The 25,524-nt window shown below is 40.3% G+C and overlaps 2 protein-coding genes across 4 annotated transcripts in view; both read right to left on the reverse strand.

Moving 5' to 3' along the window:
• fryl (furry homolog, like) overlaps positions 1-7,045 on the reverse strand; it is a 61,002-nt gene extending 53,957 nt beyond the window's left edge. For all 3 annotated transcript variants that reach the window (XM_073476619.1, XM_073476618.1, XM_073476621.1), the window contains exons 1-2: positions 6,584-7,045; positions 3,704-3,769 (exon numbers count right to left, since the gene is read on the reverse strand). In XM_073476619.1, the coding sequence (XP_073332720.1) occupies positions 3,704-3,769; positions 6,584-6,812 (295 nt within the window). In that variant the 5' untranslated portion in view covers positions 6,813-7,045. The remainder of the gene's footprint in view (positions 1-3,703; positions 3,770-6,583) is intronic.
• Positions 7,046-20,827: 13,782 nt separating this feature from the next.
• Positions 20,828-24,094, reverse strand: ociad2 (OCIA domain containing 2). Its single transcript, XM_073476408.1, has 7 exons — positions 23,930-24,094; positions 23,758-23,842; positions 22,608-22,661; positions 22,447-22,494; positions 22,177-22,345; positions 21,672-21,743; positions 20,828-21,371 (listed from the first exon to the last, which is right to left on the reverse strand). The coding sequence occupies exons 1-6, from the start codon at positions 24,023-24,025 to the stop codon at positions 21,674-21,676; spliced, it is 522 nt and encodes a 173-aa protein (XP_073332509.1). The 5' UTR covers positions 24,026-24,094; the 3' UTR covers positions 20,828-21,371; positions 21,672-21,673.
• Positions 24,095-25,524: the final 1,430 nt, after the last annotated feature.

Here is a 25,524-nt window from a genome sequence, read left to right on the forward strand (position 1 = left end):
GGTGAATACTCGCTACTGTTGATTTCACCCAAGTGCGACCGTGTCCTTACATGAAACGCACCACTACTTTGAATAAAATTTGAATTTCTCTGGGTTTGAACATTTTTGGAAACATTTTGGATAATGTAAGCACACATTTAAATGCAGAATTCTGCATATCATATCTTTAAATGAGAAGGTCAAAATCACTTTCACGTCCGTCTGTAAACTAAAAGTGTATTCCCGAAAATTTCAGTTTACCTTTAAATGTACACTATGCTAAACCTTGTGGTTAACACAAGAGCCACAGTTCTGGTTAGAACTGCACATTTTTGTTTCATTGGCATTTTGTAATTGTTCTTTGCTTCAATTGTCCTTTTCTTCCTCTATCAAAACATTTTTTGAATTCAGCCTACTCATTAATCCTACATGATTCAACGAATACTTCCATTTTAGGTTCTGCTACAGGACACAAGCACATTGGGGCATGACAAAGCAACCAGACAATTGAATATGGCTTTAGGTTTGGGTCAAGTTTTGTTATTTTCAAATGTAACTTTCTAAACCTATTCCAGTCTGCACCTGGCACTGGCTTAAGGCTTCATTATACTTTGAGGTCCAGTATGTAGGATTTAATGGTGGACTAAAAACGCGACATAAAAGGCTCAATCCAAACTAACAAAAACAAAGTTTCAGGTTATTACACAATAAGGATAAACATAATGAACATTATATTAATTCATGCAAATACTTTATTTAATTTCTGCAACTTCTAACCCCTAAATCCTACACACTGGACCTTTAAAACATGTTTAGGAACACTAAAGCCTTTAGCTAAAGCTCTGGGGCAGCACTAGGAAGGCAAAAGACTCATGTTTATACATTATGTTCAAAAACAGAATTAGAGTTCATAACATCATCCTTATCAGCAAAACAGTTAACATACAAACATGCAGAGACGTCTGCAGTCACTGTTTTCTGTAAACCAGCTTTATTGTTTAAGGAATGCAGAGGAATAACTGACAACATCATCTCTCTGGGAACAATACTGCTGAGAGCTACTGTCCAACAGAGCTGACGTAAGTTGAGGAGTTCAAATAAACATCATCATAACGGACTTCCTGGAAAGAGCTCACTGATTAAATAATCTCAACTAAATGCACAACCAGGGCAAATCCTAGTAGCTCCATTCACAAAGTGGGAGCAGTGATTGACAGCTAACCATTCTGACTGCAGACAGTATAGGGGAGCTACTCCTCCCAGGAGCCCACAGGGTGGAGGATGCATTTCCTGTCCTGGCCTCTCTGAAGGGCAGTGGTGGGAACAATAATCGATAGGAGCTGTAATTCAATCCCTGACCTCCCCGGTAGTGCCTTGGCTGCAGAGGACACGCCATTTAGATCCATCACAGCAGTCTGGTATGCAGCACAACTCTGCAACCTGCACAGCTCCTCACTTCCACACGCTCCCCTGAGTCAACCAGCTATGTCATACTTTCCTCTGAATAATTATCAAGACACAAACCTTGCACATTTAGACTAAGGTTTCAAACCTTTGTTATTAAGCCAGATTTTTACTGGACAACGTCCACAGTATAATGCTCTGTAGTTGTAGGGCTGCTTGATTATGGAAAAAGGCATAATCACGATTATTTTGGCCAATATTGTTATCACAATTATTTTACATGATTACTTATTTACTTCGGGATTTATTGCAAAAATAAACATGTCTTTGAACAGTAGATTTCCTTAAACTATACATAATTTAACTGAAAACAAATGACATAATAATAGAAATAAATAACAAATAATATAATAAATACAATTTATAAAGATTTATTTAACAAAAGATGTGTATTATGTCATTTTTATACCATGGGGAAAACAACATGACACTACATAGAAGGCATTACATTTTTTACCTTTTTTTTTTTAATTATTATTTTTAAAAAAAGGTGCAATATGCAAGAATTTTTGTTTAAAACATTCATAAAAATAACTGAAATTATCAACAGAATGTGAAGATAAAACAGCTTGGGCGTTACGTCAAAGACTTCCATGTATTGTGTTGCAGACAAATCTATTGAAATTAGCCTGCTACCTAGCTAGCCCTTGCCTCAAGAAGTTATAGTCAGATAGTAATAGTCAGATAGTAAACAACACCAACACTTCCCTGGTGCCCTGAGCTCCCAGTCCAGGCAGAGTCAGCTAATATGACCGCTAGCTACAGTTTACTGAGCTTAAAAGCTAATACCAGCTACAGTTAGCAGCAGTTAGCGGTTACTCTGGTGATATGCTGCCCCCTATTTGAAGTTAAGTTAAGTTTGAATTAAGGAGGTGGCCAGTTCTTAAATGTTGCACCTTTTAGAGATAATATAACAAGGATTGAGTGCTGAGTGTTAAGCGGAAAAGCATCAAAGATAATTTACGTATGGCCATAGTCAGAAGAGTGAGATGAAGTGGGCCCTTTGCGGGCAATGCAGCTGTGTGTCTCAACTCATTGAGAGAAAGCACAGCTGGTACAGGTTTATCGATACTGCAGATAGAGTATTGAAACCATCTCAGAAATTCAGAATTGATATGTAACCGTATATCGATATTGTTGATAATTCAAGCTCCAAGCAACAGTACAATAACAGCACATTAACAACTGGACTGGATTTATAAACACAAAACACAAACAGCAGTGCAACACTGAATGCAGCACAATAATCATTCTGCCTTGGCTATCATGTTTTCATAATTCTTGAAAGCCCAAATCGTAATTGATATTAAAATTCAATTGATTGCCCAGCTCTGTGTAGCTGGGTTACTCTAAATAATCAAAAACATATTTATAAATAACTCACAAACGCACAAACTACAGACTAAGTCAAAGCCAATCTCCACTGACAGTCATTTCTCAGATTTGCCAGGGAAATCATGAGAGGCAACTCATTCCAGCACAGAGTCATTCTGAGGTCAGAAGTGTATTCTATCTATGGAATGACAGAGCAGAACACCAGGCAAATCTGAATTAAAACTCATCGTCACACAGGTACAAAAAGGTCAGCTCATTACTCATAGGACTCCTTCAAATGAGCAGTCTTAAAGTTGCTCGCTATGGAGGAGCATTTATTGGGAGAGCTGGTTGGAGTAAGAGCACTAACAGTGATTCCTGGCATTTGTCTTCCCAGCTTTGACACCACATTCCCACTAAGTGCCGAATCCGCACTGAGCTGCACCATTATGAGGTTTGTTTCACTACAGTTGGCTAATGATCATTTCAGACACTTGATGAATAAGTTTGTCCGGGCTGTCTTGAAAGGATACACACCCTATGGACTGTTAAGACAGAAATCACATGCACATCTTACATTACAGAAGCACAACCCACCAGTGCACACTCATGTTCAGTCACATGCTCCAAACACTCCCAAATCACAAACAGGAAACCTGCTGCACCCATTAACCAAATACCGTCCCAATCAAACCCTTCCCAAAACCTCAGCTGTACATCCAGCAGCTGGCTGATGTCACTGTATGAAAGAAAGACAAATGACTAAAAGAAAAGCGCAGCACCACCTTAAAAGCCAACTCAGGCTGTGCTAGTTCTGCAACAAGGGAGTGGCACTCAGCTCTGTTTGAAACACAGGGAAAATTATCCTGAAGTATGAATACACCAGTCTACCACCTTACCTCAACTACTGCAGTAATCGTGCTGCTTCTTTTATTACAAAACTCACCATTGTGACCCCTGCCACCACCAGCATGTTGAAAAAAGGAGATTTTTCTAATATGACGGATGTTTCCTAGTTGGAAAGAAAGAAAGAAAGAAAGAAAGGAAAGATTTGAAAACAATTTCCCGCTTCAGTCTGTAGACTGGAGTCATCTTGTGTCTTTTGATGTGAATATCATCACATCGCCAGCAGCTTGAGCTGACCACACACACACACACACACACACACACACACACACACACACACGGCAGAATAGTTACCTGAGCCGAGCCAAGCCACAATACATTTATTTTGCCATCACAGCTTGGAAAGGCTCTGAATCAAACAAATATAATTGTTATTGTGGGTTAGTTCAGCTAGCTGTCTTGAGCAGAGCAGAAGGGAGAGCTCAGACATGCTTTAGCCACGAGCAAACAGGGAGCAAGCGTGCTCTGACAGGTAGCACTGCGAGAAGCTGTACTGAGAGACTGATGACAAGTCATCACCCCACCTGCTGATGCAAACGGGCTGGCCTGCACACATACATAATTCGTATGTGTACACACATGTACTAAACCTTTAACTATTGTATCCAGAGACACAACAGTAGACCAACTTCAAAGGATTAACATTGTCAGCACAACGCACACTTCAGAACCTCAACTCTCAAACTATAGCTATAAACTCAACAGTAGGCAGGTCCTAATACCAGTCCTCCACTACTGATAATCGGCAGATTGTGACCCAGCAGGCATTTAAATGATTTTTGGTTGATTTCTTTCCATTTAATACAGCTTTACAAGACATATTTAGCCAGGTGAATGACTTGGCATTACAAAATATACCCTGCATAACAGCTTTGTTTTGAGACTTTCCCATAATGCTTTCTATCATGACATCATTACCATAGTACATGTGACATTAGCTTGCATCAATTAAACAGCGCGGAGATGCACACAATAGTCATGACAGTGGTCTTCCAGTGGTGCAGGGCATATGTGTCATGTAAGGATAAATGTATAAAGAAACCCAGCAAAATACCATTCAAGTCTTTAGTTTGCAAGATGTTTGCCAACTATGTCTGCCGATTGGTGCTGTGGGTGAAGTGAAGCCAGTTTAGTAGAGCTTTACTAAAAATGGCTGCCTGCTGCTGCTGGCAACTGGGTTAATGAGAGCAAATTATACCAAATCACAAGTAACATTGAGGACTGAGAAACCAAAACAATGCTAAAAAGGAGCAAAAAAGGCCTGCAGAGCTAGAGTATGGCAATGAGTGTTTTGAGGCTTTTGCATTGGCACTTTTGGCTGTGCTGAAATCCACTTTATTTTTTGGCTGCTTTAATAAAAGCTTTTAAGTGACAAAATAACAGGGGACTGTACTCGTGAAGAATATATGGCAAATGAAAAAAGGTTCATCACAGAATTAGCAGATCTTTGTTAGCAGCTATTCTTCAGTAGTGGTGGGACAAAATATTTTGCATTCTTTAGTTTGACAGATATTGTGATGCATCATTAAATGATTGTCTTGCAATGTATCAATTATAGCAGAATCGCTGTATTGTGATACTATCGCTATTGTGGCCAACATATCCTGAATCGTATTGCATTGCGAGTTACTCTGTGATTCCCACCCCTATTCTTCATTAATACTGCAGGAAGGATGAGTTTTTACAGGCGCTCCTTTGACCACTAATCACAGCTATGGATCAGCTCAGCTGGTTTTAAATGTCATCGACTCAAGACAAGTTTATCCTCAGTTAAAAAGGCACACCTTCAAATGGGCAGCCCCTATGGCAATGACGATGATGTCACCCATATGCTGACGTGCCAAGTCAAGCCAGCACATGTGTATGGAAAAGCCCCATTAGTGGGTTCATTCCCAATAACACTGCCTTTCACAACACAGGTAGTCATTGGTCACTGATGGTTAAATTTGCTGATTGCCGATTGTATCTACTTGTGACAATTGAAGAGATGACCGTCAATTGCTGATGCTGCTGCAGTTTTAAATACTTTGTCTTTATTGACTTTAGTCAGTGGTGGTCATCCATTTACATTTTAAACTACAATATAATAAGCTATAATCTATCATAAACTCTCCTTCGAACCAGTGTAGTGTGTTGATACCTTCACACATCTGACTGCCACAGCACAAGCTGCCACTCAGCTCTGTCACATTTTGGGGAGGGGGTTGGCCTCACTTCTCTAAAGAACATGAAGAGCATGATGAGGTGTTGGTCAGAGTGAGTCACTCCTCTATATGATCTGGTACCAACAGACCTTGCTCTTTCCCCTGACAAACGCATCACAGGAAATGTTATGGAAATGCTCAAACTAGTACTGTAATGAGTAGTATAGTTGTAGTGAGCAGCTGAGTTTTTCTACTACAGTTAACTCAGATGCCCATTATGTTGTGTTGTTACTATTATCAGACCACGGCTGCCATGTACGCCAATTACACCTCACACTTTGAGAAGATGATATTGGATCTTTTCATTAATGCAGCTTATACTGTAAGGTCATGTGAAGGCTGCATTATAGTATCTAAAGTACATGCAGTATGAGCTTCACACAGCACAGACGCATCTCTCTGACATTTTTGACAGTTGAGCTTTGGTGTGCTAGAACCCCGACTACCACCAATTAGAAAAATACAGGCATTTGCCCAACCCTAGGGTTCACAGAGTGTACTGCTTCTATACAGCATATGTTTGTGCATGTTAGCATGTATACATACAGTGGATGGGGATGGGGTGGGGGGAAGCCAAACTTAAGTTATGTGTTAATAAAGCTCATCATAAACTGAACTAAGAATGTAATTTTAAAAAAGCACCTATGAATGACAAGATGATGACACATAATCAATACAGGTATTACTGCATCAATATCCAGGTGAGTCAGTTGTACCTTTAAAGCGGGTTCGGTTACTGCGGGCAGGCCTAGAGGAGCTGGTCCCCGGTTCTACCACTATCATCAGATCTTCTGGATCCTCATCAATGGTCTGTCCCATGACTAGCAGGCCCAGTCGTTTCATGCTAAGGAGCCGTGGGCCCGTATCCCTGGGCACTGCTCCGCTGTGATCAACGGGCCCCTCCCCTGAGATGACAGCAGGGACCAGGCTCTTCAGAAACTCCATGTTCCACAAGACTTTTTCTGTCTTTCACTCTGGTACGAAGTCCAACAGCCTTTGGCATACCATTCTCCCATACAAACTACCTGTCTGCCTCATCTGCCCCATTTGCAGACAAGCAAGCAGACAGAGCACAGTACAGTCCACGTCCGTCTCCAGCTGCTACCTACATGTAGCAGCTCCACATTCACTCACTGTCAGAGCCTGTATGTGTTTGGACCCTTACAGACCAGAAGAGACACCACCTGTCAGGCTTTCTTAAGTTGTTTGTCTGGACTAACTAGTCGAGGAGAAGCTCCCTACTGTAGCTAACCAAGGTGACAGAGTGAGAAACCTCTTACGCTGCAACATTACCTGTATGCTCACAGTGAACGGAGAGAGCAAACAGACATGGCACTTTTTCATGTGATGTAATTGTGAGTGGGCAGGGCTATGTTGGAGTGCCAGGCACTATCTGGGGTGGGACTAGAACATGTTCCACAGGAGATAACACAAGCCTGGGCCACCAGCCAATCACAACAGAGATGACGCAGGCCACACCCTGCTGTCCTGGGCTGCTCACCAATGAAAGAGACGAAGAGAGGAGGAAGATTGACAGACTCTATATGAAGTAGGAAAGCTTTGTGGAGATGGGCTACACTTGCCTTCCTGCGTTTACTGATAGCTCCTTATCGCTGCCGGGATGGTGTTACTTGTAAGCAATCAAACACAAACACAAATGCTTGTTTGCTTTCTTGCTAACTTATAACAACAGCACCCTCCCCCCTGCTTTCACTTCTGCTCTACTGTGCTGAGCTATTATGAAGAGAAGCAGAATGAGCAAAGTGATGGGGGTCTGTGGAACAGGGTGATGACAGACTGCTGCGCTCTGCTTGGCTGCACAGCCTGTACCTGCAGCAAACTCAAACCCGTCCAAATATCCCTGGCTGAGGGGTGAGAGGGACTACGCTGTGCTGCTGACTCTTATAAACGCTCACTGCCTAAAGAAATCATCAGTTTGCTGCTCATAGCCAGTCATCAATAGCAACACAAAGCTGTAACGCTCCACAAAAATTGAAGATGACTGTAGCACCAGAGTGCAGCAAACTGTTAAAACACCTTTAAGGTATGCTTTTTCTGCTGATTCATCAGTAACTATACACCACGATAAAGCAAATGGGCAATACAAAACAGCACAATATTGCTCTAAATCTTGCTCTTACTAAGACTCCATTAAGTATTCTGATTTTTAATATTGAGTTAAGCGACTTATAGTGTAATGTAAACGAGCTGGTAGTGCTACAGAATCCAGTGGGTATTAAAACGCTCTTTTATGTCATCATTTTTCGTTCTGTGGCCACACAGACAATATGGGTGAGACTTGGAGAGTCTCACCAACCCACTACATTACAACACAGCCGCTCGTTTTCTGCAGGACAAAGTGGGTGTATGCTACCTGTCTTGAGCAGAACAGCAGTGAGCCAAAGTAAACAAGAGGCTGGGCAAGAAAGTTGTGCCTACAGAAAGTTTAGAAGAAATACTTTTCCATATCGGGTTGTGGACTTCAATCAGAGGTAGATGGAAAATGAATAGTTGTTTTGTGTTTGTCTACAGAGATGACGTGTTTTGTGGGTGGAGCCAAACTGGTGGCAGAAAGTGACTCTGAACTAGCAACTAGCTAGCAGTGTCAGGTGTGAGTGCCAAGATCAACAGTATTTATCATAGTGATGCCTTCTCCAATTATGTTAATGCTTTGCCAGCAGAAAACAGGTCTTCTTATACTAATGAGCTAACCCTTAGCAATGGAGTGAGGTTTCCTGATCTGTACTCGCTGTCAGGTTGAGTCAAAGATCCAACAAAATAGCCCAAGTTACAGTGCTGGGACATCCGAAAGAAAAACTCAAGCCATGCAAGTCTCTTGAGGCATACAATTTTGTAACAATTTTTTAACTGACACGTTCAGGACCTTGAATACTGAGATTTGTTGAATGATTTTTGTGTATTTTGCCGAGAAAATCTATCTGACATGACACGGGCAGAAATCAGGTTCACAGACAACTCAATGTATTTAAGTTTCATGATATGTTTAGTCACATTCGCGCCTTCCATCCTCACTCTGCATATCATCTGGTGTTGAAAGCCAGAAGTTATAGCGAAGGGCGACCAAATTAAACATACCGCCAGCTTGAATAAAAGTACTAGGATTGATCATTGTTGGAAAAAGTAGGAATAATCTAGGTACACAACTGAACAAAATATATAACAAATGTCTAGTTGTTTTTAGACAGTTTAATGCGGTAATGTTGCAGATTAAACCCCAACAGCAAAAGTTGCAAAAGTGCAACTGCCTGAACCAAGACTATGCTTCACAAATGTTAAGTTTCAATGTGATGTGTTTTCCCAAACAGACATCAAAACCATTCCAAGTTATTAGTGGTGAGCCCAGTAAACTAGATTAGATTATGCCTTAAATAGGCCTTAACTATATTCAAAGCACAATTTCATAAGATCCAAAAGGACTATTGTCAGTTTATTTCAGATATGGCAAAGTGACAATATCCTTCATGGAGAACTACTTGTTCAGATAAAGATACTAAGGCAAGGAAAACGCATTGTGTGTAAGACCAGTAAGTGTGGTCAGAGGCCTATTGAGGAAGTGCTTACACCCTCTACTGCAGCGTGTGAAAATGTCATGGAGATGATATAACAGTTTCAGTATACAAACTATGTCACAGCCTCAGAGGGGAAAAGAAAAAGAAAAAAAATATCATTCTCTCTCTTTTTCTTTCCTTGTGTAATTTCTAAAAAAAAATACAGTACAAAAACTATTATTTATTTATTTCAACTATACTTTTTTATTACATTTATCCAGGACCAAACTTTGCCTGCAGAGTAAGCACAAAGCGGGAGAATGCAATGATAAATACAGTGCAGCAGTTTGGCAAAAACTCTGCCCCCTAGAGGCCAGCTGACAGAAAGCAAACCCGGCAGCACAAACTAATTCTTAAAATCTACTGACAAGCCCCAAATTGCTGGGAAAAAAAGAAAACGCTCAGCAAGATTTGATGGCAAACCACCAGAAAGCTTGTTAGAGCTGGATGCTGGCTCACCAACGCTTCTGCAAAATGTTGGACTCACTCCATTGGTCTAAAGCTGTCAAATCTTTGATAAATGGGAAGCACTTCTTTTGTACTCATAAACATACATTTGTTTATTGGTAAATTCATTCTAAATCTTTATAATCTACAGAGAAAGTAACTAACACACAGGAAGAAACATTTTAGGCTTTCTGTCAAAAGCACAGCGTACACAGGTTTGAGATGGCAGTCTCAGTTTTATAGTTAAAACTACATTGGGGAATCAAGCTTTCCACAACACTACTGAAAATAGATGTGTTGCCTATCATCATTATGTACACCAAATCACACAATGAACTTGTGTGATGGTCCTCTCATGTTATTCCCCAATGAATCTTGACAAAAAAAATCCATCAGAGCAATTTTGCTTCAAGTTGCAATGCAGAGACATTTGTTGGCATAGTGCAAGACTGAGGCCTAAGCAAAGATGCAAAGGGGCTGAGGCAGCAGATCCTGGTAAGAATCACTAAATGAGTCAGAGCGAAAGAGAGAGAGGGATGACTGATGAGGCAAAGATAGCCATCACCCGGCCCTAGCACCACAATGGCCGTTGGAGGCAGCTGTGGTTCGCTGGGGCCAGGTCTGTGGTGCTGTTGAGTTAGAACAATGCTCCTGCACAGGAGGCCCAGATCCCAATCAGCCCAGGAATGTGGAAGAGGAAGCTCGGGGAACAATGTGCAGCGTTCCTATGCCATTCTGGGTCCCACCCGCCTCTGCCTTGGTCTGCTTTCAAGCAGGAGAAAACAGGAAAACTCGTGGGCTGGGGCCCAGAAGTCAGAGTCCGTTCTGCAGTCAGCTGGGGGGGCTGGTCAGCAGAACCCTATTACAGTTATGTTGATCTGTCTGGGTATGCATACATCTCTGAAAACGCTACTCCACCACTTGATGTCAGTAAACAGTTCGAGGTCCATGTCAGGTAAGTATGATATCAAAACAATGTTGCACTGCCCTCTAATGGTGCAACAAGAAACCACACTATCGAGGCTACAAAAGTGCCCTGCTGTGCAGAGCTATCAAGTGTAACCTGAAGTTATGAAGCCATAAAATTACATTTTCACAGAAGTGTGTGTGTGACTGCCTTGGTGTAACTTTATGTGAATAATGTCGTTCGAGCTAAAATGGTCATACCAACTTAATTTTGTCTATTTCAAATGAAATGCATTTAAATTCTCTTACCAAGACTGCTCTCCTAAAATACAGCGTTCTAGTATTCAGTTGATAACACCCACTGTGTATATTCATTCCAACCCAAATGATAACTTTTATATATTCGAAGCAGTGTACATGTGTACACTAGTGTGAACCACAACAAACACACCACTTGAAAGACATGTATACTGTCTGTCACTCTCACACTCTGCTAACAACAGAGTATTGTATCCTGTGCTGTCAGTTTCTGAGATATTGTGCTTGTGTACAGACAGTCAGATCAAAAAAGATTTCAAAGCCTCACTCTCCAACAACTAAAGTTAGTGTTTTCTTTCCGTTCTTGCTTACAATAAACTCTGTTTCTTACAGCCACTGTTTGATTACTGCACATTGCTACTGTATCCATCAACTCTGACTTTTCAATTCTGAGAACCTGCACGTTAAGTTTGTAGGCATCTCTCACTTGCAAACAGGAACAAGAAATGCGCATTCAACATACAGACGCTTGGACAGAGACGTCAAGCTGGTTCTGCCCAGTCCTGATTGACAGTTGTGAGACAGCCCACAGAGAGCTTGGTTGTCACTGCTGAAGAATGTGAGAATGTGACCCGACAAGACCCTGCATCAAAATCATCCTCTTTCCTGTCCTGACCAATCACCATTCTGAGGAGGTGCTAGTCCCCCACAACTCAACTTCACAACTTTTAGTAACTTGCTTGAGCAACATGACTCAACCAGAGACAGTTGTAACCTTATGTGTTATTTCTAAGGGTTATATTCCCAGAAGAGTAACAAATTGATCAGTTTTTGATTCATTATTTCTTTGTCGAAAAATGACACACATCAAGTTAACAGTATAATAAGCACAACGCTACATGGTACAAGGTATTCTACCTGTGGCCTTGTATAGATTACACGGAGCAACGCAGTGAGTTTAAGAATATTGCTGTCATGAAAGCTGACAGCTAAACTGAGATGCTGAGGATCGGAAATACCCATACAAATGAAGACATGAAGCAGACACTTCATGCAACACAACATGATTTCACGCCACGTCACCTCTTCTCTTCTTTCCTTGTCCATTTCCCCTCCTTCTACGCAGTAGACAGAGCAGTACACAGAGCAGTACACATTCCTCCACAGACAGGTTTGTTTACTACTGCAGTCATGGAAACGCTCTTATTAGCTCTATATCGACCCTCTGAGGACTGATGTTTATTACCTACACCTGTGCGTAAGAGCGCACATTGAGTGAACATTCACTGTGACAGTGTGTTTCTGCCGACTGGGCCAGGCGTTAGATTTGCATGGACCGTGTATTTGCCCTAACTGTATGAATGATGTGACTAGCAATAAGGGCTCACTTCACCTTAGGTGTCCCAACTTATCAGTTATCTTTATAGTACTTGATGATATCCCTCACACACCCACACAGCCCATGTTCACTGTCTTGGGTGGACCATCGACCAGATTATTGCTGTGCAATCATGCTCAGACTGTTGTGGTAACCCACTTATCATTTTCTAAATATTGTATCTAAAATTTAAAGCTAAAATTGAATAGAAAATAATCGTCCTGTACATATCTTCTTTACATCAGTACGTACACTGATTTGACAGAAGGTTCCCAAGCACCAGCTGCCACTAACCAGCTCTATCTGGTGGCTGCCATCAGCTCGGAACAGCTAACCAGACATATGATCATGTGATGTTCATAAACATGAGGCATTCTACTTCTTGCTTTTTGTTTTGTTTTTATTTCATTAGTCAATGGTATGCTATTATAATCTGAGATAAACACATTCCACTTCTTTCACTTCTTCCTCGCTCTGGCACTGTGAGGGAAGTGAACTACAGAATGCTGGTGCATCAGATGATAATTTTAGTATCTGATTTTCATGTTGAATTTTTAGAAGACTGGTTTTCTTATTCAGCTGTTTGTTTTTTAAACTGAAATGGGGTCATAATGTTGACCCATTTACATGATATTCAAACTCGTGTGTACACTTACAGTTGTTATTTTGCTGTGACAAGTGCAGGAGCCAAACTAGCCGCTTTTCGTGTTTGTGTCATATTAAAGGTTTGATAAATATATATCATACACGCAAGTAGTATATGTAGATGAAAACATGAAACTTTTGTCATAAATGGAAGTCCTTTACATCTGCAGGCAAAGTAGAATGAGACATTCTTCACCTCATGACTGCTGCATGGACAAGGTTTATTGACAGAATACAAGTGAAGTTATCCAAACAGAGGGAGAAACTAAATGCCAGCAAGAAACAATTGAAAATTCTTCCTTTTATGCCACTGCTACTTTCAGAATCCAGCAAAACAAACAACGCGATTAATCCAACACCCTGTTCATTCCCACACTACTTAGCTTTCAATTTCTGTAAAACTTAAACCACAGCACACAGTGGAACACTAGCGACTAAACCCGTGTGACGTACCTTAAGGCCATAGAGCAGGGGCTGCGACTGGAAAGAGAAAGGAGGGTCCACGAGTTCACTGCACAAGAATCTGAAACAGAGAGCACAGAAACCTTGCCTTTAACAACAAACAGACACACAAATCACCTCAGTTAGTCACCTAACCTGAAATTTAGATCCAGTTGGTGTACTGTCACACGAGCGCTAAATTAGAAAAGCATGTAAGCAAATTTGCATCTTGGCTTTACGTGGAGTTCAACTTCGGTCAGCTTTGATGTGAACTGGAAGGTCATACGCCTGAATACACACGACCATACCCTTAACCTTTGACTGGTCACAAAACATTAACACATTAGCAATAATACAATTTCCACTCTTGAGAATATGTCTGTCTTCAAACTTTCTTGCTGACACTGGAAATAATGGCTTTGCTGTCTGTGTGCCTCAGTTTCACAACATTTGAGAGTTTTAATTCTACATTGGTTTGATTAAAGTTTTGTTCAAATAGTTTTTGAACACAGACACAGAACAACATCCTGTATAGCGATAGCGCTGTGAAGGCAGACTCTGGTCACAGTAGAGTGATAGGTTGACGTGATGTTGGCTTTGGCCTGGTTTGCTCTGTGCTGGGGACAGGATTAAAACCTCTTCCTGAGCAGAGTAATAATCTGAAGATTACACACTACATCCAAGAGGCAGTTACATAAGCGATCAGAGCCTCCAAAACTGTACTTTCCTTCCAGTTTATCAACAGAGTGGCAGAAAGGGTCTCCTTTTATAGTCAGGTAATCTCATTTGTAGTCATACAATCATTGTTATTGTCAGAGAAGAATGTTGCTTATTCGTAACTTTTTTTTAAAGCATAATAAAAAAGGGTAGACATAATTCAGTGACATTTGTCTGGCATAAATAAAGAGAGTAAGTATAAAAAGACTAGAAACTTCTAACCATTATCAAACTGTAGTCAAACAAAGGAAGGAAGAAGAAGCCACTGAGTCACACAGCAGCCAGACAGAGAAGTTGAGGTGTGAGAACTTCCACTCTACCAGTATGTGGACAGATGGTGAGAACAGGTCAGTGTAGATATCAAGTCAAAACAAAACCAAACAAAAACCCTGACGGCCCGCAAGTCACGTCACATTAACATACCACGAATTGTCTTCATCCCACCTACTGCGAAACACAGAAGTCAAATTCTCAGATGCGATCACTCACTTCTCACGCTGACAGACCTGTGAATAATACATCTGACTTCCTGTTCCAGCTAAGCGACTCCAAAAAACGAAAAAACTGTGACCACAGCAGAAGGGTAAGCCAAACCCTGTGCACATCCTGAATGCGACACTAAGCTCCTGCTCTATATTTAAGCTCTCGAACACGCGCATTTCTCTGGTCGTGCCGAAACATACCTCATATCTTAACATAGCTCGCTAATTCATCAAACAAATCGGTGCAGACCTGTGTATGTGTATGGGTATGTGATTAAGGAGTTTAAACATTGCACATTTTGATGCGACTGCAACACGCAAGAAGGACTAAAGGTCAGCAGAGCAGAACTGATCTGATCAATGGTTAACTTCACCTCATCTTATATCACCCTGCAATTCCCAGCACACAGTAAGGATGCTGCAAATAGGAGGCTGATAGCCTATACAGGAAATAAGAGATAACTCTGACAAAGGCAAGATTGTCTCTTCTCATTTTACTGTGTTCCCTTCAGCCTTCTGCCACATATCAACTTCCAGGAGCCTGCAACAGTTCTGTGCAGCTTTCTTCAAGTTCACCTTATAAATGAATCAAAGTGACATGTGGAAATGCATATGAAATCCAATGTCTTCCCTGTACTTTAATAGAATTTGGGATGGCTTGAGTTCAGAAACAGGCAGTGCGTTACAGTAAATTGGGAGAACTAAGGGAGAATAGCCTATATCTGGCTCACTCCAACTCTAAATGACAGGCCTGGCCCTGTCGTAATCACTACCTCTTGAGCGGAAACATTACTGGCTTCTTCCGACTGGGAAGGGAAGTGCATAAACAAACAGCGCTTTGCATGTTTCAGCAGATATTCCTCTTATCTTTATCTTGCTCTCGTGGACATGTATAGCCAGAAAAATATGAAGCAGTAATGCACCGTCAATGGATCTAAACATGGCAGAAACGCAGCTGAGGCCGTCTTGAGGGCAAAGACAGGGTGGTTTCTTTGGCGCAGGCAGACCCAAACATCAATTATGTTCCAAACCCTCTCTCCCAAAGCCAAGGATAATCTTCCTCAGCAGGGCTCAATTATAGGTTATTTCTAGCGAGACTCAGTCCTTATTGTGTGCTACATTACGCCAAATCTTTCAGTGCAATCAATGAAAAGAATGTCTGTTTCCATGTAAATCGGAGAAAGGGATGTTGTGCTTTAATGCACACTGTACTTCTGGATGTGAGCTTTGTGAAGGTCAGAGAGACAGTGACCGACAGTGAACAACACAACCATCATTCATTGCCTCTAAACATAGAAAAATAAAAAATTCTGTTTGAAGACACTGCTTTCTGTTGACCTGACTTTGTATACATTTCATTATTTCCTGTTTTTTGAAGCATTTCACAACTACATCACCACTTTCAACCACTTTCAAGCTAATGAATGTTCTTTTATTCACTGTTTCACAGGAAGCTTTCACTGTAGCGTGTGAATTTCCCACAAACAGAATGAAAGGGCACAGCAAAAGTGCTCTAGAAATAAAGTTTGTGTTGAGTTCAATGCACAGTGCAGGGCAATGTGACCATAAAGATGGGTGCTAGCTAGGCTAAAGTACAGAATTGTTTTGAGGACCAATATTGGACAGCAAGTTGCAGTTCAGCCAAATTTAACTATACTTCCTCAAAGTTTTATTTGTTCAGTTGTCCAGTTAATAATTTAGCCAAATGCAAACACACAAACACATACAAAAAAAACACACACCTGGACCAAACTGGTCAGTCTAGGTTTAGATTAAGATAAGGGGTCATTTCCTGTAACCTGGGCAAATAGGTGACAGCTGATTTTCTATAACACAGAGAGCTCAGATGGTTTTGAAGGAGGCCAATCAGGATTTCCTACAGGAGCTGCCCACATAGAACAGGGTTAAACACAGAGGTCAAAGGGCAGACAAGCAGGTGCTGAACTGTCCAACATAAATGTTTCAAGCTCATTTAAAGAAGGACCCTTTACGTTTACTTTCTCCAGATGACGCATAGCACTCAGGAGAACAAAAGTAACGGTTGCAGTAAACTGTGTAGAAATCGATCACTGTTGCAGAGATTAAACATACAACAAGACCCTAAATAAACCAACTTTTTGGATTAATAGGATTGTAAGATGAAAAACCCAAAATAAGAACTCAAGCTATTTTTGCATTACATCATATTTATGCAGTCACCACTGAAATGCTGAGTTAACAGTAAATCCTTGCAGGGGGCAGCTTAGCGAGGGGCCACTGTGGGGGCAGTTTTCAGAGCTCTGTTTTTCATCCCCATACTCCTCAATGCCATTAATGTCTCACCAGATTAAACCAAACACACTAATTCACTGGAATTATGCCCCAGATAATCACAGACAGATAGCTATCTGCAATCTAGGGGGATTCCCTTTAGTTTGTGCTTGTACAAGAGAATACACATCTGTACTGCCATCAGAAGCTTATCCAGGCCGGGACGAAGGGGGATCAGCCAGTTGTGAAGACTGATGATCTAGTAGGCCAAGGCTAGCAAAACATTGCACAGTCTTGTGTAATAAATGCCTAAACTATATGTGCCACTTCACTGGTACACTGCAGCAGACGCCTGACACGCTACGCTGCAGCAAAATTAAACACTATTAGATGAGCTAAACTTAAACTTAGTTTCGCCTTCTTTTAATAAGACTAATCTTTAAACTTTCAAATGCAAATATGCACAACAAAGTTCGCATTACTCAGAGCACAGTCCACCCTCATGTGGGCCCATGAGTGGACACATAATGACTTTTCTTCTTGTCATTGTGCCTTCGTCTGAAATAGTTTGGCCGTCTCCAAACACACAGCAGACTGACCAGATTCCTGTCTGTCTGTATCTAAGTGCCACTGCCTGGGTCTCTACAGAAAACGAACAAATGCTTCATTGTGTGTCAGATGCACTCAGGACAAGGAGAATGAAGTCCTCAGAGGAAGGCTTGATGCAAAGCTGACAGTTGTGCCAATGCATATGAACCACCATGCTTGGCATGTTATCTCTAAGTCCCTTCTAGCATACATTGTTTAAAAGTGTGACTGGACACAATCAAAGTTGTTCTTTTCAATCGATGACAATAACTCAGGTTTACCACACTGTTTCATGCCCCAGATAAATATAGTGCAATAAAAACACTAGTATCACTGAGTTAACTGTGTGCGTGGTTATTTTGATACTGCAGGTTCACATAACATAGCATTTGTTGTCTAACACGAATAGGTTTTTACCGAAAAGACAAAACTAGGACCGAAAACAGAACTAGCCATGTTTAAATTGGCTAACACAAAGTAAGGTAGCGTTCACGGTAGCTTTTTAGTTAGCAACTAGCCTGGTGTTGATACTGTATTGAGCAAACTGCTAATGTTGAGCAGGAGGCTAGCTAGCAGCAGCAGCAACTTGATTTAGCTGAACCAGCCAGTTGTCAACTATAAGTTTAACATTCAGCACATTGACGTCAATATATTAGCAACGCCGACAGTCCAGCTAGCTATCTACTAACCACAAAACTAATGACAACAGGAACCTACGATTAAACTTGCAAGGTAGCTAGGCGATTAACTCACACTAGCAGAGGAGCCAAACTCCTTCTTTAGCATGCTACGGCAGCCAATTTTTGGTACCTCAGTTGGAAAGCTAACGTTAACCTCAGCGGCAAAGTTAATCGCGGAACTTGACGTAAGACAACGCTCGCTGCGTTAGATAGCGTCCGCCGCGTCCTCAATTACTTCAATATACGCGAAGCTGACAGTACTCACAACTTTTTGTTTCCTCTCCCTCTAGTTGGGCTAGGTAGCTAGCTTGCAGACGTTCTTCTCATTTGCCGAACAAGCTTCAACGTCCTGGCCCTCCTCCATTGGAAGGATTTGCGTAGTGGTGTGATTTTTTTTTTTTCTTCCTCCGTCTGTTTCGGCGTTGGGAGAGCTCGACTGTGGGAACGGTCGGCAGCCCCCTTTGTCCCGCCTCCTCGAACGCGATTGGCTGAGAAGGTGTACGCCCACTTAAAAACACCGCTTTCTATTTCACCAAATACGTGGCAATCCTGAAAAACGACCTGTTGATTGGATGACGTCTTTGAGTGTGACGTTCACATGGGTTCACTTTTTTTCCCCGACCGGCGTACACCGAAACCTGCACGAGTAGGCGGGTACTGAGAGGAAAACAGCTGCAGTGATAGGCAAGAGCCAAAGCCACATTGTGTGTTGTCACTTTTTACTTTTTATTGCTTTTCAACAATGCAACAAAAGGACCAACATACATACCTGAACCTGAACAATGACAAAAACAGACCAACACAATTCAACAAAAAAAAAAAAAGAACAAATATTACTCATACAGAGACACTTGCATAAATTAAACTAATATGCACACCAAAATAAATACATATGTTACATACATACATACACATTCTCCACCCCACCACTTTTCAGGCTTTTGTCACAATCCAGACATGGTTTATTGTTAATTGTTTACATGAAAATCCATCAATATAGCTTCCCCAATCAACCATCTAGTATGAAAGTCATGTATGGACCCCATGTTTTCATAAATATCCCCTCCCTATTGTTCAGCCTAAAAATCAGTTGTTCGTATGTGTTGTCACTTTTAATTACACTGAATTATTAGAAATGATAAAACGTGATAAAAAAAACAATGTTCTTACGTTGACTATTTATAGTAAGTAGTAAGTAGGCTGGTTCTAAGGTAAAATAACATTATTTTAAGTTAATTTATGTGGTATTTCTTAAACAGACCCTGTGAATAAAGTGTGGGCCATGTTATATATTGTTTATACAGAGTTTCAGATCCTTCATATAATATGTTATGTGTTACCATAATACATTAATACACTCAAAAATGACCTTATACCTACATACAACTATAGTATGTTAAAAACTGTGTATAAAATGTTTTTATACTGCTTATAAATGCTATATATTGGAGGTTAAAGTGTTATCACACTCATTAGTAAAAGAAAATTATATTTGCATGTGTCCTATTCACCACTGTGGGCAAGGTACAAGGTAGATTTAATCTAATTTTTTTAAACAAGGGTTTAGAAAACGAAATAAAGTTTGAGTCCTTTTGAGTCCTGCTACATCTTTTTTAGACAACAGAGTCTTGATGATGCATTGAGGGGTCTCACGGCCTGGGAAATGAAGCTGCTCTGTAGTCTGGTAGCGGCAGCGGATACTTTGGTATCTTTTGCCAGATGGCAGTAGGGTGAACAGACTGTGGCTGGGGTGGGTGTTGTCTCTTTGTGTCATTTGGCCTCTGTGCAGACATATCACTTCACTAATGTCCCTGATGCTCTGTGGATGGGTACCAGTGATTCTCTGGGCAGTTTTAACCACCCGCTGTATAGCCTTCCTGTCCTGGGCCGTGCACAAACCATGTCAGTTTGTGGTGTTTCCAGTCAAGACGCTTTCTATTGCTCCTCTGTAAAAGTTGACCAGGATCTTGCTCTCGAATTTAGCCTTCCTAAGTTTCCATAGGAAGTCATATAACTGTTCACCTGCTCCACCTCAGCTCCACTGAGGCAGACAGGGGTGCGTGTCCTTGCCTCCTTTTTTCTAAAATCAATAATCAGCTCCTTGGTTTTGCTGATGTTGAGCAAAGCTGACTGAATCTCCTAAAATCCCCTTTGTTTCATTTCTTATAATGACATTCAATCGTTGTTATAAAGGGGAACTGTGTAGTTCTATGTAGGAGAAGAAATTCAAACTCAGATTTTAATATTTACAATATTACAGAGGGGATAACACAAACTCAGAAATATTTATTTCTTCCATAAGTGAATAAACAACTGTATTCAGAGGAAAATAAGGTCCCCAGAACTCTGTTTGAAGCTAGAATGGTGGCAGGGTCCGCCACATATAAACAAAGTAAAACAGTATGAAATTGTGTTGTCCTTTAAGCTCATGAAAACAAATGGTTTTGTTTTTAGTTTGTTTAGGCATTAAAAAAAAAACTCTAGGTAATCTAGTATTATTATCCCCAATCAGGTGGTGGTCTTCATCAAACAGGAAAACACTGTAGTCATTGTATATAACAATGTCGTGCACATAAAAAGATGACATCTGTGTCAAATATGTTGTTGATTTTTTTCTTTAGTCAAGACACGCAGATGAGAATACATGGGATGATTATTAACAGTACAGGCACTAACATGTCTTACAGTTTGTACATTATATTCCACATGTTACTGAGTATCTGCTGTTTAAAATGTCCTGAACTGCTTATTTGGTGAATTATTGGTAAATATTGCTGAAAACTATGATTATATTAAGGCAATCTCTTTTAACTGTTGTGCAACAGTATATAACCAAATGACTTGTACTTTATCCTTTTGTTGCACTCCCAGGATGCAACTTGTATTTCTGCAAATAAACTAGTACTTGTTCAAAGATAAAACAGGAAATACAAACAAATGATCTTTGACTGAAGGGAAGGTAGCTCCCCCTAGTGCCAAATCTGTGTATGGTTCCTCCTGAATGAGTATGAGGCACGGTGAATCAAAATTGATTAAAACACACTTTAGACAAATTATATGCACTATTTATAACATTTAAGCCACAAAAAGCTGCAAATGATAGATCCACACTGACAGTCAGTCCAAAGGTGTTTGTGAAGAGGCTGAAAAACAAAATAGAAAACATAAATAGCACGTTCAGGTAAATTCAACAGTGTATCGATGCACACAGCTCTACACGGGAAATTTAGACAAGCGTTCAAAAATAAAAAAATTCATTTATGATTTGCTGTTTTACATGTTTGTGAATACTTGCGAGTACTACTAGTTTTTATTCAGTTGTTTTAATTGAGTAGATGCAATAAAGGTTTAGCAAGTTATCCCATTCTGTTTTTTGTTTTTTTTACACAGCGTCTCAACTCTTTTGGAATTGGTTTCTATCTGTCAACATATGATCCATTTACCTCTAGCTTTTCACTTCTTCTACAGGTGCAGCTTCAGCTTTTTTCTTACATTCTTCACACACATGGTGGCATCTGTTGGGACAACACTGTGGTCAGTGACATGTAGAGGCATGAGGAAATGTATCATTATTAATAGCATTTTAATCTTTTAAGCAGAGGTGTTGCAGCACAAAGATGATAGATTATACTGTTTGAATGGCTTTGGGTGTAATATTGTTGGTTAGAAGAGGACTGGCAGGGAATAATTAGTTAGGATCAGTTTTAATTAGAAGCCATTCCTCTTGTCAAATGTCAACAAAAAAGACGAACATCGAATGTTATGTTAAAGTCATATCTTCTCCAGATTATCGCCCCTGCTCTTCACAGAATCTGTTATTACTGAAACACAGCATCACATGTTTAAAAGATAAACCTCTGCCATGACGATAACAAGAAGCAGGATTTTCTAAAGATACTTGATCCCTACCAAAGACTGTGGAACCTTAAAATTCGATATACTACCCACCTGTGTCCATGACCAGAGTTCTTAAAAGGTCCACCGTGACGTCCCTCAGACCAGGGTCCAAATCCTGGTCCAAATCCTGGTTCATCCCCAAGGCCAATCTGCTTAAACTTGCCTCGACAAGTTGGAGCATAAGATGCTTTCCCCGCTGCATAACCAAGGATCCCAGCAACTGAAGAAGAAAGATCAGAATTATGGAGCAATGATTGCTGAGGGATTGTTTACAGTGTTACTCCACAGAAACTGAAGTCCAAAATCCTGTACGGTACACACCTGCTAGTTTTGGGAAGGGACCAAATCTCTTTGATGATTGCCAGATGCCTGCATGGAAATAAACTTGAACTTAGACCAAATGGGATGATTACAGATAATGGCTGCTTTACATGTGTCATTCTAAATGATGGAGGAAGAGGGTTTGAATGTCAGCACTTTACCGTTGTAGATGAGACCACCAGTGACGGCCATGCTGCCCACAGAGAAGGGAAGAGCTAAATAAAGAAATGAAAGAAAGTCAAATAAGACAATAAAGCCATTCAGTCAGACACATATGGGTGTGTTCGGACTGTAGAAGAATCACAATCAAGTCTGAATTACTACATTATTCATACAACTTTCCCTGAAAAACCTAATGACAGACACACAAAGGTTATGGTTTTGTGGTTGGACTGATTAAACATTACAAGCAAGGTGCATTCATTTCCATAGATTGATCACACCTTGATTGGCTTGAGTTCAGTTTGACTGAACTTTGTCCAGTGTAGTAAGACTCAACAATTCCTCTGTATAAAATGAGAGAACGGACGGGACTGACTTCTAATTCAGGAAGCACTGATTGTTGCCATTTCATGATTATATAACAGAATCAAGCAGCAGCTGCATGACTGGCAGTGAGTGGAGGGACAGTGATAGAGGTTAAAGACAAAGTGTTGACACATAAAACATGGATCATTTCTAGTTTGTGGAACCTTAATCGTAGCTTCTCGTCCAAGCTAGCTCCAGTAGGCTATTATCACAAAATGTGCTGCCCTGCGTGCTGTTCACCGCAGTGTGAGTAACTTTCACCTTAATACATATGTGCTTATCTCACAGTGGTATTAGAGCGGTGTGGGTGTGTGTAACTGACATATCCCTAATCTCCTGTTAGTTTTGTCATACCTGTTGGATCAGGTCATTTTTTCTGGGTCTAGTTAGGTATATTGATGCGGGTGACCCCCCCGCGTAGCTCCACCAAACCTACACGTGAAACATTAGACAAAAGTCTAATCAGCCGAAGTAACAGTGCTGGCAATAATTGGCAATAATTATTAACATGTTGCCTTTTCTAACCTAACTTTGTGTCCTCATTTGAGAGTGTTTTTTGAGGTCGGATCAAATTCAACAGAGAAGAATGTAAACAAACGTCTCTAAGTGAGCAGGGCGTTGATAGATGAGCCCTGCCCCACTGCTTCTACTACAAAAGACTTGTGCAATGAGGGGGCTTATACCTCGCATCACTCAGAATGGTTAGCTTACGTGTTTGCTCCTGTGATAAAATTAGTAAGAAGTACTGCACTGTGTGTGTCTTGTACATGTAGACAAGAATACCTCTGTACCAGAAGCTCTCCTCCTGGCACTCTCTCCAAACCTTTCTCACATCATCTCTGTGGACATGACGATCACCCATAGGGCACTGTGACACACACAGGACAGGTTAGGTATCATATCGCACATGATAAAATACACCGTTAGTACAAACAAATTATTTCTTGCCTCTCACCTTCCACTCCCCTCTCCCTGGAGCAGGACCAGCGGCAGCAGCTCCTGCTTCCCCTGTCTTCACTGTTATCGTTTGTCCAGTTGTTTCAGAACTCATGATGTCCACGCTTCCAGACAAGTAGTTTGAATCTGAAATGTGCAACTTTCACAGTCACGTTTACTTCCCCTCTCTCTGTGCTTCACATCTAATACAGTAGATTGTGTTTGCTCCTCCCCGGAGAATGTTTATAACTCCGCCCCACTTAAAAAAACAGTCACTGTAAATTAAAAGGGCTGTTTCAAAATAAAACAAATAAGGCATTGAGTAAAAAATAACTATTAAATATAGATTTACGCATGAAGAATAAAACAAGATAATCTGTATTTATATTTATAACATAACATTTTGAAAGAACAGTCAAAAACTGTGTCATACATTTGTCACATGAAGTAAAAGACACACTTTACGGCCTACAGTGTTCCAGTTTAGACTCACCTCTGTACACCTATCTGCACCTTCAAGTAAGACACACCTTTATTTGGTGTACCCGTTTCTTTTATGCCATTGCTGAGCAGAATATGGGTAATGGTCAAATATTTATCCAATTTACATGTGCAAACACGCATGTTGGTTATACTGTAGATCTATCTGATGGAAAAGTTTCAACATTAGAGTGATATTTAATAGAAGCAATGTAAGAGATGTTTCATATAAACCCTCAACACAGGCCATGTACTATATATTATATATATTTTGAAGGTTACCCTAAAATTAATTCATATAAGCTGACTGCATTCTGTAACTATACGTATTGGACATGGGTATGTTCCTTTTTAAGAAGTATACTAGGAGGAGACAAAGGTCAGAGACTGGTGGCATTACAGACAAAGTTATTAGCAGTCAAATAATGGTTTATTACCACCGATAAGGAATGCAGTGATATCAGAGCCACAGTTTCTCTAACACTGGCACACATTCACTGCTTTGAACTTAATCATCTCAATAAGTATGATGCCTTTTTTAAAATATATATACATATATATACGTATATACATACATACATATTTTTTTTCTTATGTGTGTGTGTGTGTGTGTGTGTATATATATATATACACACATATATTTAAAAAAAGGCATCATACTTATTGAGATGATTAAGTTTTGTATGCAAAACTTTACCTTAACTAGTAACTGTAACTGAGAGAATAATGTAGTGGAGTAATAAGTATAATATTTCCTAGTAGGCCTACAACAAGTTGCACGTAAAAGCACAGTTTGCTTCTGTAAATTGCTCTTGCCAGTATTGACGATTGAGCTGGTACTGCCAGATACAGTAGGAACAGTGATATTCAGTGTTGTATGAAGTACCCAAAAGTCATACTTGAGTTAAGGTAAAAGATATCATGTTTAAATATTAGTTTATTGAGTATAAGTATCTAATATTAAATAGACTTAAGTATCAAAAGTAATTTTCTAGCAAAAAATGAACTGAAGTAAATTATACATATATTTATTTGTATGGGTCAATTGATTATCGGCCTGGCCAACTATCAGATCCAATGTTCAGCATTCAGATCATTTGAGCATGCACTCTTATGGCTCTGATGCAGCATGTA

This window comes from Pagrus major, chromosome 11, assembly GCF_040436345.1.
Source record: "Pagrus major chromosome 11, Pma_NU_1.0".
Lineage (NCBI taxonomy): Eukaryota > Metazoa > Chordata > Actinopteri > Spariformes > Sparidae > Pagrus > Pagrus major.